Genomic DNA, 13,153 nt, shown 5'->3' on the forward strand with positions numbered 1-13,153 from the left:
TTCTAACATCGAGTTATCCAAAACAGAGCATAACCTAATCAGGCCATTCTATCCAACATCTGAATACATACTAGCATGCAGTTCCAAAGGCTCATTCAACAGACATATAAAGGCATGTCTCCTAGTAGCTTATCATGGAATTCTGAGCAGATCCTTAGCCTAATCTTGCATGAAATTCTTATATACTCATATTGAACATCAAACATAAAACATGTATGGGTATTTTGGGAATTACTTACTTGAGTTCGGCTGATTGCACGCATCGCACCCCTTTTTTTATTAAAATCCCTTAATAAAAAGTTTCTTTTTATGAAAAATCTACAAAATCCTCGGTTTGAGTTCAGACACCCGACAGTATGCCCGAATCCTTCAAACCAAGGCTCTGATACCAACGCGTAACATCCCAAAATCTCAGACAAAATATTTTTTTTTAATTCTTTTCAAAACATCCAATAAACATGTCAAAACAACCGAAAGTATATCATAGTGAAATAACATCAGAGTAAAAAAATCCCAAAATCACATAATGCGGAAAACATGGGCGGTTGCGGTGCGATCAAGTCGGGCCCTTCCCTTTTGAGCTAGAAGTACCTACAACATAAACTGAAAACTGTAAGTACAAAGCTTAGTAAGCTTCCCCAAAATACCCCATACCATACATACATAACAGTAAAAACATAAATGGGTCTATTTCGCCCCCTTCGTCTCTTTCAACCGGTATTGGGTCTATTTCAACCCCTTCGGTCTCTTTCAACCGGTACTGGGTATATTTCAACCCCTTCAGTCTCTTTCAACTGGTAGTTGGTATGTTTCAACCCCTTAGGTCTCTTTCAACCGGTATCGAATCTATTTCACCCCTACAGCTTGCATATAATCATAACAGTAAGAGTCATAGAGACAACAAGCATATACATGCATAACAGGAAATTATCACAAAAACAATTATCATCCTACAAACATAACCTAGTGGGCCGGTATTGGTGCCTTCGACCCACGTGTATAGAGAAGGAAACTCACCTCAGTCTGTAGATAACAAATCACACTCGGTGTTGCTTCTGGGCTCTTCACACTGAACATATCCAAATTATCCCTAATCAATAATTAAGGAAATTTCGATAGTCCAAAGTCCAATTCATACTCTATCATATCAATGGGTAAAAGACTATTTTACCCTTCCCACATCTGACCCAACAATTCATGCTCAAAACCCCAAAAGTTCCAAGACCCAAAAAGGCCCATTAAGGCACCTTGGTACGTACGCCCTGCATACCACCTCAATACGCTCGGCGTATGGTGCTCTAACCTTAACTCCATTTTTAGGTCTTATTCCTTTAAGAGAAAAAGACCAAATCCTCAAGTTCAAGCGTAATTAATGTCTAGGGTCATAAAGTTCCTAACTTTATGACCTAGAATGACTTAATAGAGCCCAACACCAAACCTAAGCTTCTTAACATAACAAAATGACCAAGGACTTTCTTAAAAGTGCTTAATACTTTAAGACTTTACACCCAAGGCTCAGATCTAGTTCTAATGGGTGTCTTAATAAAAAAGTCATCAACTTGATGCCTTTGCATGGCTCCAAGAAACCCAAAACCTAAATCAATTCTACTAGCTTGACCAAGAGATCAACAAACCATGCATGGTTGGTCCACAACCATCAAGATACAAACTTTATGAACAAGGGACCTTTAAAACATCAAAATAAGCAACCCAAAACTTCTGGAGTAGCATATACTCTCAAGAATCAACTCATGGGACCAAAAAGCACAAAAACCCACTCACAAGCAAGATCTAACAAATGAATCATCAAGTTTGAGAGTTTTTACCTTTAGAAGATAGATCAAGGAAAAATAATCTAGGATACACAAGCTTTAAGCAACACAACTCTTCTCCAATGAGTCCTTCTACGTGATGTAGGCCAAGATACCTAGGCGGTCCAGGTGTATTGTAGGCCTTACGAGGCGATCCAGTCAAACTGTAGGCCCAAGGGAGCGGTCCAACTATATGTTGTAGGCTCAAGAGAGGGGTCCAGGTTTATTGTACGCCTTGTGAGGTAGTCCGGTAAGATTGTAGGCTCATGTGTGCATGCATTGTATGTGTATTGTTATATGGGGTATTTTGGGGAACTCACTAAGGTTTGGTTTATAATTATGGATTCAAAGGTTTTTCAGGTACTTATCGGATTGCTAAGGTGAGATTGTACACACACACATCAACGATTTTATGATTCGAGATTCCACATTGTTTTCCTTATAAATCTTATTTTAAATTATGGTTTATGAACATGGTTTGACTTGAATGTAACTTTATAAAAATGGTTGTTTATTCTATCTTTAAAAAAAAATGAAAAAAAATTATTTTGGAATTTGAAATGTTACACTGAACCAGTTTGTTCTTCATTTTGCTTCTAATCAGCCCCTCCCTTGGATTCAGTCCTCAGTCCACATGTTTGGTGCTATGTTTTGCTTCTAACCCGGTCCAAACCTCTAACTAATTCAACTTCTAACCTATTTAGTTGTAACTTAGTTAACAACTATGAAACAACCCCTAAATATCCATGTGTCTCAGGTTCAAGAGCAGGAACTATAAGTGACTTTGTAAGTCATCGAAGTGAGACAAAACATTTAATAACTTTTAATATAGTTGTTGAAATGTAAAATTGTCACCCCAAACGTTTTGAATTTGTTTATATAATAAGGGTTTTTGTTAAACCATATTTTGTGATTCATGATTAAATGTCGTGAAATTTATAACAACCATAGCTTTTAAAATCATTAAATTTTAGGGTGTCACAATGATGTTTTCCATACTTCTTATAGAAGACACCCATGATAGGTTGCCACCACTGTGAAACATCCAACACCAAATCGATCTAGTACCTGGTGCCAGTCTTCCAAACCTACCTCACTATTGGATGAGCCCTAAAGAATTTGAAATTTCATGAGAGGAGGTAAATGAGCTCTTGAGCAAGGGGCATATCTAAGAAAGCATCAGTCCTTGTGCAGTAACTGCCCTCCTAACCCCAAAGAAGGATGGAAGTTAGATAATGTGTATGGATAGTCGTGCAATCAATAAAATTACTATCATGTATCGTTTTCCCATACCCCGTCTAGATGATCTTCTATACCAACTTTCAGGTGCCAGGATATTCTCCAAAATAGACTTGAGAAGTAGGTATCACCAAATTCGGATCAGGCATGGGGACGAATGGAAGACAGTCTTTAAAACTAAGGATGGTTTGTATGAATGATTGGTAATGCCTTTCAGCTTGTCAAATGCTCCGACCACTTTCGTGCGACTGATGACCCAAGTATTGTGACCCTTCATGGGAAAATTTATGGTTGTCTATTTTGATGACATCCTTATTTATAGCCACAAGGAGAAGGAACACATGGAGCATCTGCGTACCATATTCAGCACCTTACAAGATAATGATTTGTATGCCAACTTGAAAAAGTGTATGTTTTTAACTGACATACTTCTTTTTCTTGGCTATATTGTAAGTTCTAAAGGCATTCATGTGGATGACGATAAAGTCAAAGCTATTCGTTATTGGCTCTCCCCAAAGACCATCACAAAGGTCCAAATTTATCATGGTTTGGCCACCTTTTACAGGAGATTTGTCAGGAACTTTAGTGGCATTGTGGCCCCAATCACAAACTGTATAAGGAAGGGACAATTTAAGTGGACGGATGAAGCAGATTGAAGCTTCAAGCTCATCAAGGAGAAGTTCTCATTGCCTGACTTTGACAAAGTTCTTGAACTTGAATGGGATGCTTGTGGAATTGGTATTGGAGCAGTGGTATCCCAAGAAGGCAAACGTGTTGCCTACCATAGCGAGAAACTCAATGAAGCGCGTAATAAATGGTCCACCTATGAAGAAGAATTGTATGTTGTAGTTCAAGCCATGCGGCGTTCGGAACACTACTTGATCCAACGACAGTTTGTGGTTTATTCAGATTATCAAGCTCTCAAATACTTCTAGACTTAAAAGCACTTGAACAAGGTCCATGCAAGGTGGGCAAGCTTTCTTGAAAAATTCAATTACGTCATCAAGCACAAATCTGAAGCTTCCAACAGAGTAGCAGATGCGCTTAGTAGAAGAACAACCCTTCTTGTCACCATCAGCAACAAAGTAGTTGGGTTTGAAACACTAAAGGAGTTGTATGAAACTGATGACATTTTTAAAGCGATATGGGAGGAAATCGACACAAAGCAACACAGGGGCGACCTTCTTATTCTAGAAGGATATATTTATTCAAATGGAATCGTTTGTGTCTTCCTAGAACTTCCCTCAGAGACAAAGTAATCAAAGACTTACATGCAGGAGGACATATTGGAAGATATAAGATAATTGTTGCAGTGGAAGAGAGGTAATTTTTTGCCATAATTGAAACGAGATATGGGAAGCTTTGTCCAATGGTGTATGGCTTGCCAAGAAGGAAAAGGAAAGGCTCAAAACACAGGCCTTTATATGCCCCTACCAATTCCTTCTAGACCATGGGAGGATATTTCTATGGACTTTATTTTAGGCCTTCCTCGAACCCAAAGAGGGGTAGATTCAATGTTCGTGGTTGTAGACCGATTCTCAAAGATGGCCCATTTCATACCCTCTAAGAAGACATCTGATGCTGTCTATGTGGCCAAACTCTTCTTTCAGGAGGTTGTCTGTCTACACAGGGTGTTTCGGAACAAAACTAAACTTTAGTAGTACTGCCCACCCACATTCTGATGGGCAGACTAAAGTTGTCAACCGTACTTTGGGCAACATGATTCGATGTTTATGTGGGCATAAAAGAAATTAAGATGTGGGATGTAGCCTTAGCACAAGCCAAATTTGCTTACAACAGTGCTATTCTTAGCTTGACTGGGTTGTCACCATCTGTTGCGGTCTACAAAACACCCCCATGATAGGTAGGGATGAGCTATAGAACCGGAAAACCGGACCGAAATCGGAATCGCACGGGAACCGGAACCGGTATAACCGGAAAATTCTTAAACGGTCTGGTTCCCGGTTCTAAAAATTGGCCTTGTCCGGGTTCCGGGTATTCCGAGTATGGGTCCAACGGGTTTGAGAACCGGATTCGAAAAAAAGAACCGAACCCGAATTAAATACCAGACGCTGGAGTTTTAAGCTCCAGTCCATAAATCCATTAAGATGAATTGTCTTTTCAAAATTAAGTTTATTCATCATGAAAATCTTGTTGGCTACCTAGGTGTTGAATTTCTCTACTGCTCCGGTGTGTGTTTGATTTCTCCCTGGGGTTTGGCTGCGCGCATATGGGAATTTTTAGCAATAGAGATCTCTGGTTTTTATTATTTCATGTCTCATTGGAATGGGATTGGGTCTTGGTGTGGACTCAATTCTTTTCGTGTGTGTATGTGTTACCACTAATGTTATACAGATGGATTTCTTGGTATGGAATAAATTTGGAGTTGGTTGTTTGTATTCCATAATTGTGTGTGCAAGTGATACAAGGCCATAAGCTACACGTTTGGTCTATGTGAGGTTTACACTTACAACCTATTGTTGGGTTTCTTTATGTCTAAGTCAGTTACATGCTAATTGTTGTGAAAGCAATTTATATCTGGTTGTGGAAGTTTGTAGGTGGAACAGAGTTGATCATATGGTCTCGTTATTACCCTGAAAGGCAGAGAATCCACTTGGTGAAATTTGCATATTGGTCATGGCTTGTTCTTTTGCCCAGCTGTGATTACCCATTACAAGTTGTAGTTTCAAACTGGTTGTTGTGGGTGGAGACCTGGAGTATCAAGATCATTGCTTGGTTAGTTGGTTTAAAGATGTTTTTAAAAATGGAAATAAAAGCAAATAAAAGCATCAAATAGAATTTAGCTTTCTCAGAGAAACAGATCCCAGCAGGGGTATTTTTGGAACTTATGATACCTTTTATTTTAACTTTAAAGAACAAAGAGATTATTATGAATTATTCTTAATTTGAGGCCTTGGAATATAATATACTATTGAAGCCAAGAAACAAACAGCAATTCCTTTAGAATTACTCTTCTCGTATCCACCATCGTGAATCTTATTAAAGATGCCCAATATTTATGTTTCTTGTTTTACTTTGATTTTGCATATTAACAAATTACAAGTTTATACATATTCAATACTCAATCAAGATTCTGAACGATTTTTAAGAAGTAATAATGTAACGTTGCAGAAACTGCAAATACGAGCAGGGGTATTTTTGGAAGTTTTCTTATTCCGGTTCCAATGTTCAAATTCCGGTTCCAACCGGTTCCATACCCACTTTACCCGCTCCGATACCCGGAACCGAACCGGAACCGGTTCCCGTATACCGGTCCGGTTATCGGGTCTTATAATCCGTCAATTCCGGGTTTCGGGTTTTCTGGGTCCGGGTCCAACGGTCCGGGTTTGGACCCACTTTCATCCCTAATGACAGGTGATGGATTTGGTTAAGCTGCCAGGGAAAAATGACGATAAAACTAATAAAATTATATAAGACATGTAGAAGACTCATGAAGAGGTGAGAGAGAAGATTGCTCAATCTAATGCTAAGTACAAAGTAGCTGCTGACAAACGTTGGCATCCCAAGTTATTTGAGGTGGGAGATGAGGTGATGGTATACCTTCGAAAAGAGCGCTTCCTGGTGGGCACTTATAGTAAGTTGGGCCAATGAAAGTATGGTCCCTACAAAGTTTTACAGAAGATTAATGATAACGCCTACGTTGTCGATCTTCCAAATTCAATGTCCATCTCTAAAATTTTCAACTTCTCCGATATTTACAAGTATTACCCACAAGAGGAACCTATCTATCCCAAGAACTCGAGCCCGAGTTCCTCTCAAGTGAGGGGGAATGATGCGGAGCACATAGATGATCTGGCAGAAGCGTTTAGTGGGAGAAAGACAAACGGGGCCAAAAGGGGCAATCTTAAAACATGATATATTCTGTTTTCATGACAAAATATATGTTTCCTTAATTTTCGAATAATTCATATTGTTATTTTATTTTGTGTTAATGACATGATATCCGTTTTCTTTAATTTTCTGAAATTCCCTTTCTTATTTAGAAGGTTAATTTTTAGAATTAATTGTCAATTCAGTTTTCTAAATTTGACCGTACCCGCCAAATTTAGCACCACCCTTATAAAGGGTTCTTATAAGCCTTTATAGTCATCTTGAATTTTCGAATAATTCATATTGTTATTTTATTCTTTTTTTATTTTTTATATAACTTTTCATGGGGGTCAAATATTTTGAAGAGGCAAAATATATAATTTTGAAGGGTTAAAATATAATATTTTTTTTGAAAAAAACCTATATTTTAATTATTATTTTTTTGTTGTTGTAGGGGCAGCTGCCCCACTGTAGGACCGCATGCCTATAGGACCTTGCTACTCTTTTACCTTTGCCTGTTTTTATTGGATGAGTTAACACACATTTTTAAAAAATGACTAGTATATTTCAAATAAAAGATGTAATGGAATATGAGTTTGGTGAATTAACTATGAAATCCCACCTTGTTGACTTACGGGTGTTTCTCGTCTCCAAAATTGCAAAACCTAATAAAAATCTTCGCATTTTTCTCTGAAAAGCATATTTTGCAACTATGTAGGATCTTGCAATTTGACCACTTGCGAAAATGATCCTTCGTGCACTAATGTCAAAAAAGGTAGTTATTTTGTAATTTGTTAGAAATTAGGGAATGAATAGATTGCTTGGATTCTCTGAAAGTCGTGATTCACTATTAAATTGAAATATTTCGATGGTACAGATCGAACACTCAATTGGATGAAATTCAGAGAATGAAATCTGAGAATGTATGTGAAAATGTTCTTCAAGATGTACCAGAAAAATGACCAAAAACGGATATATGATTCCTGTCTGAAAACTGTCAATAGACAGTTACAAACTGTCATAAAACTACCAAACCTGTCATTAAACGGATCTCAGGGAAAAAAGGGTCAACTTTCTAAAATTGGATTTTTGATGCATTTTTTAATATAGCCAGGGGACCCCCCGTTCGTTTAGGGGCTTCGCCCCTAAATAACAATGTACTTTGAATCTTGAAAAACTTGAACAAGTGTGCACTCCTACACCATCCTAACTTGTTCAATATTCAACAAGATCACTTTTGGTCAACAAATTTAATCCTATTATACTTAAATAATATTGATGATATAAAATCACCAACATAATTTGTACCGCTAAAAAGGTAGTCAATATGGGCAGACGGTTAGACAGCTAGCAGGGATAGTCCGGTAGATATTTAGTGTGGGCCGATATGAAGACGACCATCACATGTGGCAACCAATGTTCATGCATGCATGCTTCATTGATTGGTCTTATGATATTATTGTATGTATTTTCTGTGTGTATAAATATATATGCCGGTTTACAGTGTGTATAACTTATATATGTTGAGCATTTGAAGATGAACTCCGTTAAAAGATTAACCGAATCTTCTGATCTCAAGTCCATCCCTTCTATCTACGCCTACTCCACAAACTCTAACGAGTACCCTGCTTCAGATCCTCAAGATTCGATCCCTGTCATTGATTTTTCATTGCTCACGTCCCCTGATCCTACCCTACGGTGTCAAGTTATCCAAGACCTTGATAAAGCCTGCACTGAATGGGGATTTTTTCAGGTTCTTGCTATCTATCTTGAACTCAGTCGCTTAAAATATGGCTGCAGATTGTTCTTAAGCTCTTTTTGATGGTTTTAAATTGTTTAGGTGATTAATCATGGCGTTCCCGAGACTTTGATGAACATGGTTATAGAAAAATCGGATGAATTTTTTGAACTGACAGATGAAGAAAAGAAAGATTTTGAGGAAAAGGATGTTCGTGATCCAATCAGATATGGAACAAGCTTCAATACTAAGAAGGAAAAGTTTTTTTGCTGGAGAGATTTTCTCAAGCTTATTGTACACCCGGAGTTTCACTCACCGAACAAGCCCCTGGGGTTCAGGTAACCAGTTTCATTCTTTTAAGTTCCATTGATATCCCTTCATGCTAAAACTATATATTTGTTTCTTGTCAAAAGGTTTCAGTATTCTATTGTTATTGAAGGGTGTTAATCAAATTCGTTTCCAACTCATCTTATCGTGAGTGTGTTAATTTGGTCAACAAAATACAATCGTGAAAATAAATCAAATTCCATTCACACGGTTCATTCAGAAAAAAAGAGATATATATCATGTTTTAGACGGCATCATTTATTTAAAATTTTGACTCGGTCTATTCTTTCCATTCATTTTTTTCAATTGTGTCGTCATCTTCTTAAATAATTTTTGTAAATCATTTGTATAGAAAATATTTTATCCAAACAGGGGAAAAAGAAACATGGTTTTGGCATTACGCCATTACCTTTTGAGGTTAAATGTAATAACTTTGATATGATTCTTGTGTTGCAGTGATGTTCTATTCGAGTACACAAAAAGAACTAGAGAAGTAGCAAGAGGGTTACTTAGTGGGATATCAATGAGTCTAGGACTCGACCACTCTTGCATAGAAAAAGCTTTGAAACTGGAATCGAGTTTACAGATATGTATTGTCAATCTTTACCCCCCTTGCCCACAACCCGATCTTGCAATAGGGTTGCCACCTCATTCGGATCACGGCCTCCTTACATTCCTCATAGAAAATGGCATAGGCGGACTTCAAATTAAGCACAATGGTCAATGGGTCAATGTGAACAATACTCTTCCCGGCTCGTTTCTAGTCAATACTGCAGATCACCTTGAGGTACCTAAGTATTTTTTATTACATGTGACAAGACTGGACTCCACGATTTTTCTAGGATTATTTTCAATTATGAAAATAATGAAGGTATTCACATCTTTTATATCAGATTTGACATATTGAGAGTAAGAGAACATCCCATTTTTTGGCAGGGCCAAAAAAATGCTATTTTTATTGAAGTTTGTGCACCCAAACACAACAAAACCTATTTATGTCATGTCTTTTGTAACAAACGTGCCTAAGTATCTGTTGATAATGTTTTTTTGGGTGTGTAGATTTTTAGTAATGGGAGGTACAAAAGTGTGGAGCATCGTGCGGTTGTAAATAATGCTTTCACAAGGATATCAGTGGCTGTAGCACATGGGCCGTCGCCAGATACAGCAGTGAGGCCGGCTTACGAGTTGGTGGATGAAGAAAGGTGTCCAGCAACATTTGTTCCGATGAAGTACAAGGAGTATGTGGAAATGCAACAAAGCAACAAACTATACAGGAAAACTTGTTTGGACCAGGTTCGTGTATGAAGAATTAATAAGTGTATGTGTGTCCCATGTGATGTCAATGTTAGTGAGTGGTCGATGTTGCAACACACCCTGATTTGTATTTATGCTATTGTTTTTATTGCATAAATTTTGTATTTTGTTTTTTGGTATGCATACATACTCATGGCGTTTGGTTGGGGGAAAGAATTGGACAGGACTAGATTAACTTTCGATGGTTGTTCTTGATTGTAAGATCAACTATCAAGGAGAGTATTCACATCTTTTTATAAAGATGAAAGATCGTTAGCAAAACCCTTTATGATGGCTAGACAGTTCACGTTTTTATGCGGGATAAAAATTATAAGTATTGTTTAATTAGAACGTGGGGCCTACTTCGATGCCCACAAAACACCGACAAAGATTTGTACATATATTTTGGATTTTAAAGATAAGAAAGATATTCATGTTTTTGTATATATAAGAGATCAAGAACAAACATATTTCCAATCTTGTTGAGCCTTTTTGTGAGATAAAATTATAATTTTGTCGTATTGACAGTAACGTCAATCCTAATCCACTTTAAAAAAAATGGGATCTCAACCCTAAACCCTAAACAATTCTTGTTCTTGTGGTTTGGTTATAAAAACAAATATGATTTTGCATTTCTTGGTTAAAAAACCCAACTAGCTCTTTGTTTTTGTAATTGTTTTTTTTTTTTTCCCTAGCTTCTTGCTAGTGTGAGTTTTCTATATATAAAAATTAAGTCGTTCAAAAAAATAAGATAAGTTTATACCAAAGAACTTGTATTTTCATTGTTCGTGACTTTTAGATGCACGGCCGCATGTAAAAGGAAGTTCTATTGATAAAAATATTGTTACAAGTGTTCAGTATATAAATAATAAAAATATGATTAGAGAACTCAATTTTTTAGTGAATTAATAAACTTAATTAGTTGAAAATAATCAATAGCCGAGATTGGACAGTTACAGTTGTTTAAAAAATAATTGTCTCCAGCAAATTGCGTTTGTTAGATAAATTTGATCCAAAGACTATGATTAAGTTTTCTGGTTCCCTCTAAATTTGAGTATTTTCACATTTCTTTGCTACGAAGCTTATATTATTATTCAAAGATTTCACGACGTTATCAAGTTACATTTTTTTGTATTTGAATAACTTTTGCTATTTAAGTTTTCTATTATTTTTGTAGCAGTTAATTGTGGTTTCCAACATCTCATATGTATCAAGTAAAGTATATTTGATATGTATCAGGGAAACAAACAAAAACGTCAGGATGGCCGAGTGGTCTAAGGCGCCAGACTCAAGTTCTGGTCTTCGAAAGAGAGCGTGGGTTCAAATCCCACTTCTGAAATTATTTTTATCCAATTTTGTAGTCAAAGTCAACATTTACTTCAATACAAAAGTCAACCGTTTTCTCCAATTGTGCCGGTGGAAATATATTTGCAGCTCTTTCCCGGTTCAAACTCGTAATCGAAAACCTATTTTAGTTCGTCCTTTGCTTATTTTGGATTTTTTTTTTAATACGAGTTTAGTTTTGATTTAGTAGGATCCAAATCCAATATTTATGTCGGCTTTTGACAATCAATCATGGCATCGGGAGAGAAGTATATCCCACCCTATAATATAATAACTAGATAAGTCATGACACCCAGGCCCATGCTAATTTTAAATTAAATTGATATTTCTTTTTAATTTATCAGTCCTGAGAAAACTTGATTTGTAGATCGTCACATTAACATACTATTGAACCAAAAGATTGCCTTACAAATAATACCACGACAACACCCACTCTATGAAGGTATTTTAAAATGAAGTTACCCCAAATCCGAATCTGATAATTTTAAACCTGGAGTGGCATGATGTTCAAAAGAAATATCACTCAAACACTCAAACAACGTACTACATTGAACGTACTAGGGTTGGGTAGCACGACTCTCTCAACTATTGAACGTTCATTACAAACTCGTCACTATCAAATATAGTGAGTAGTGTTAGACTATGTATATTTGTATTATTATGTTGTATTAGTTTTAGTCATTTAGTGTGGTCTATATTCTTTAGCATAGCCCATCATGTATTCGGCCATGTAGTCGTCCGTTATTACTCTTGTGTATTATTTATATTTGACTGAATGAAAGTATGGTTCATGAGAAAATATCCAATAAGCATGGTATCAGAAGACTAGGTATCCTAACCCTACCTTGTCGTCCTGCTACCTTTTCTCATCGTCATCTTGTCTTTTTCCGATTCTTCTTCTCTTTCTCGATGGGCACTGATGATCAAATACCCACTAAAAAACCTTCCTCTTCCATTAACATTAAGCTTGATGTTCCTTTGGTCTTGGATCTTGATCAAATGAACTATGATATATGGCAAGAACTATTCGAAACCCACTGTATTGGGTTTGGTCACGATCAACATCTCAAACCTCCTAATGGAAAAGCTTCATCTTCTTCTTAATGGACTCGCCATGACTCCATTGTCAAGTCATGGATTTATAGCACCCTTTCCACATCTCTTCTAGAAATGGTATTAAAGAAAAAGGTGGCATACTATGGTCTTTGAAATAGCCTGGAAACATTGTTTCGTGACAACAAAGAATCCCGAGCACATCAATTGGAGACTGAACTTCGCAACATCACCATGGGGGATTCTTCGGTTTCCACGTAATGTGCTCGTATCAAGAAGATTGATGATTAACTTGAGAACCTTGGAGCCTCGGTAACTGATCGAAACTTGCTGTCTCATCTACTCAGTGGCTTGTCCTCCAAGTTCTCGTACATCGCCATTACCACCTGTCACACTGAGTCGTTTCCATCATTCATGAAGGCTCGCTTTATGCTTGCTGTGGAAGAACAAGAACTCATGCATGATCACAACAAGAACTATATGACTTCTCACACTGATCATTCTTCTTCTCCTCACG

General features: G+C 37.0%; 1 protein-coding gene and 1 non-coding gene across 2 annotated transcripts; both read left to right on the plus strand.

Moving 5' to 3' along the window:
* Window positions 1-8,293: 8,293 nt before the first annotated feature.
* On the plus strand, window positions 8,294-10,379 carry LOC145113096 (2-oxoglutarate-dependent dioxygenase 19-like). The gene is made up of 4 exons (XM_079049196.1): window positions 8,294-8,634; window positions 8,722-8,957; window positions 9,403-9,733; window positions 10,006-10,379. Exons 1-4 carry the CDS (start codon window positions 8,419-8,421, stop codon window positions 10,249-10,251), a joined length of 1,029 nt encoding a protein of 342 aa, XP_078905322.1. The 5' UTR covers window positions 8,294-8,418; the 3' UTR covers window positions 10,252-10,379.
* A 1,115-nt stretch (window positions 10,380-11,494) lies between these two features.
* On the plus strand, window positions 11,495-11,578 carry TRNAL-CAA (transfer RNA leucine (anticodon CAA)). Its single transcript has one exon. It is a non-coding gene; the product is annotated as a tRNA-Leu (tRNA).
* Window positions 11,579-13,153: the final 1,575 nt, after the last annotated feature.

This window comes from Lactuca virosa, chromosome 5 (genome assembly GCF_052849685.1).
Source record: "Lactuca virosa cultivar CGN04683 chromosome 5, Lactuca_virosa_CGN04683_v6, whole genome shotgun sequence".
Classification (NCBI taxonomy): Eukaryota; Viridiplantae; Streptophyta; class Magnoliopsida; order Asterales; family Asteraceae; genus Lactuca; species Lactuca virosa.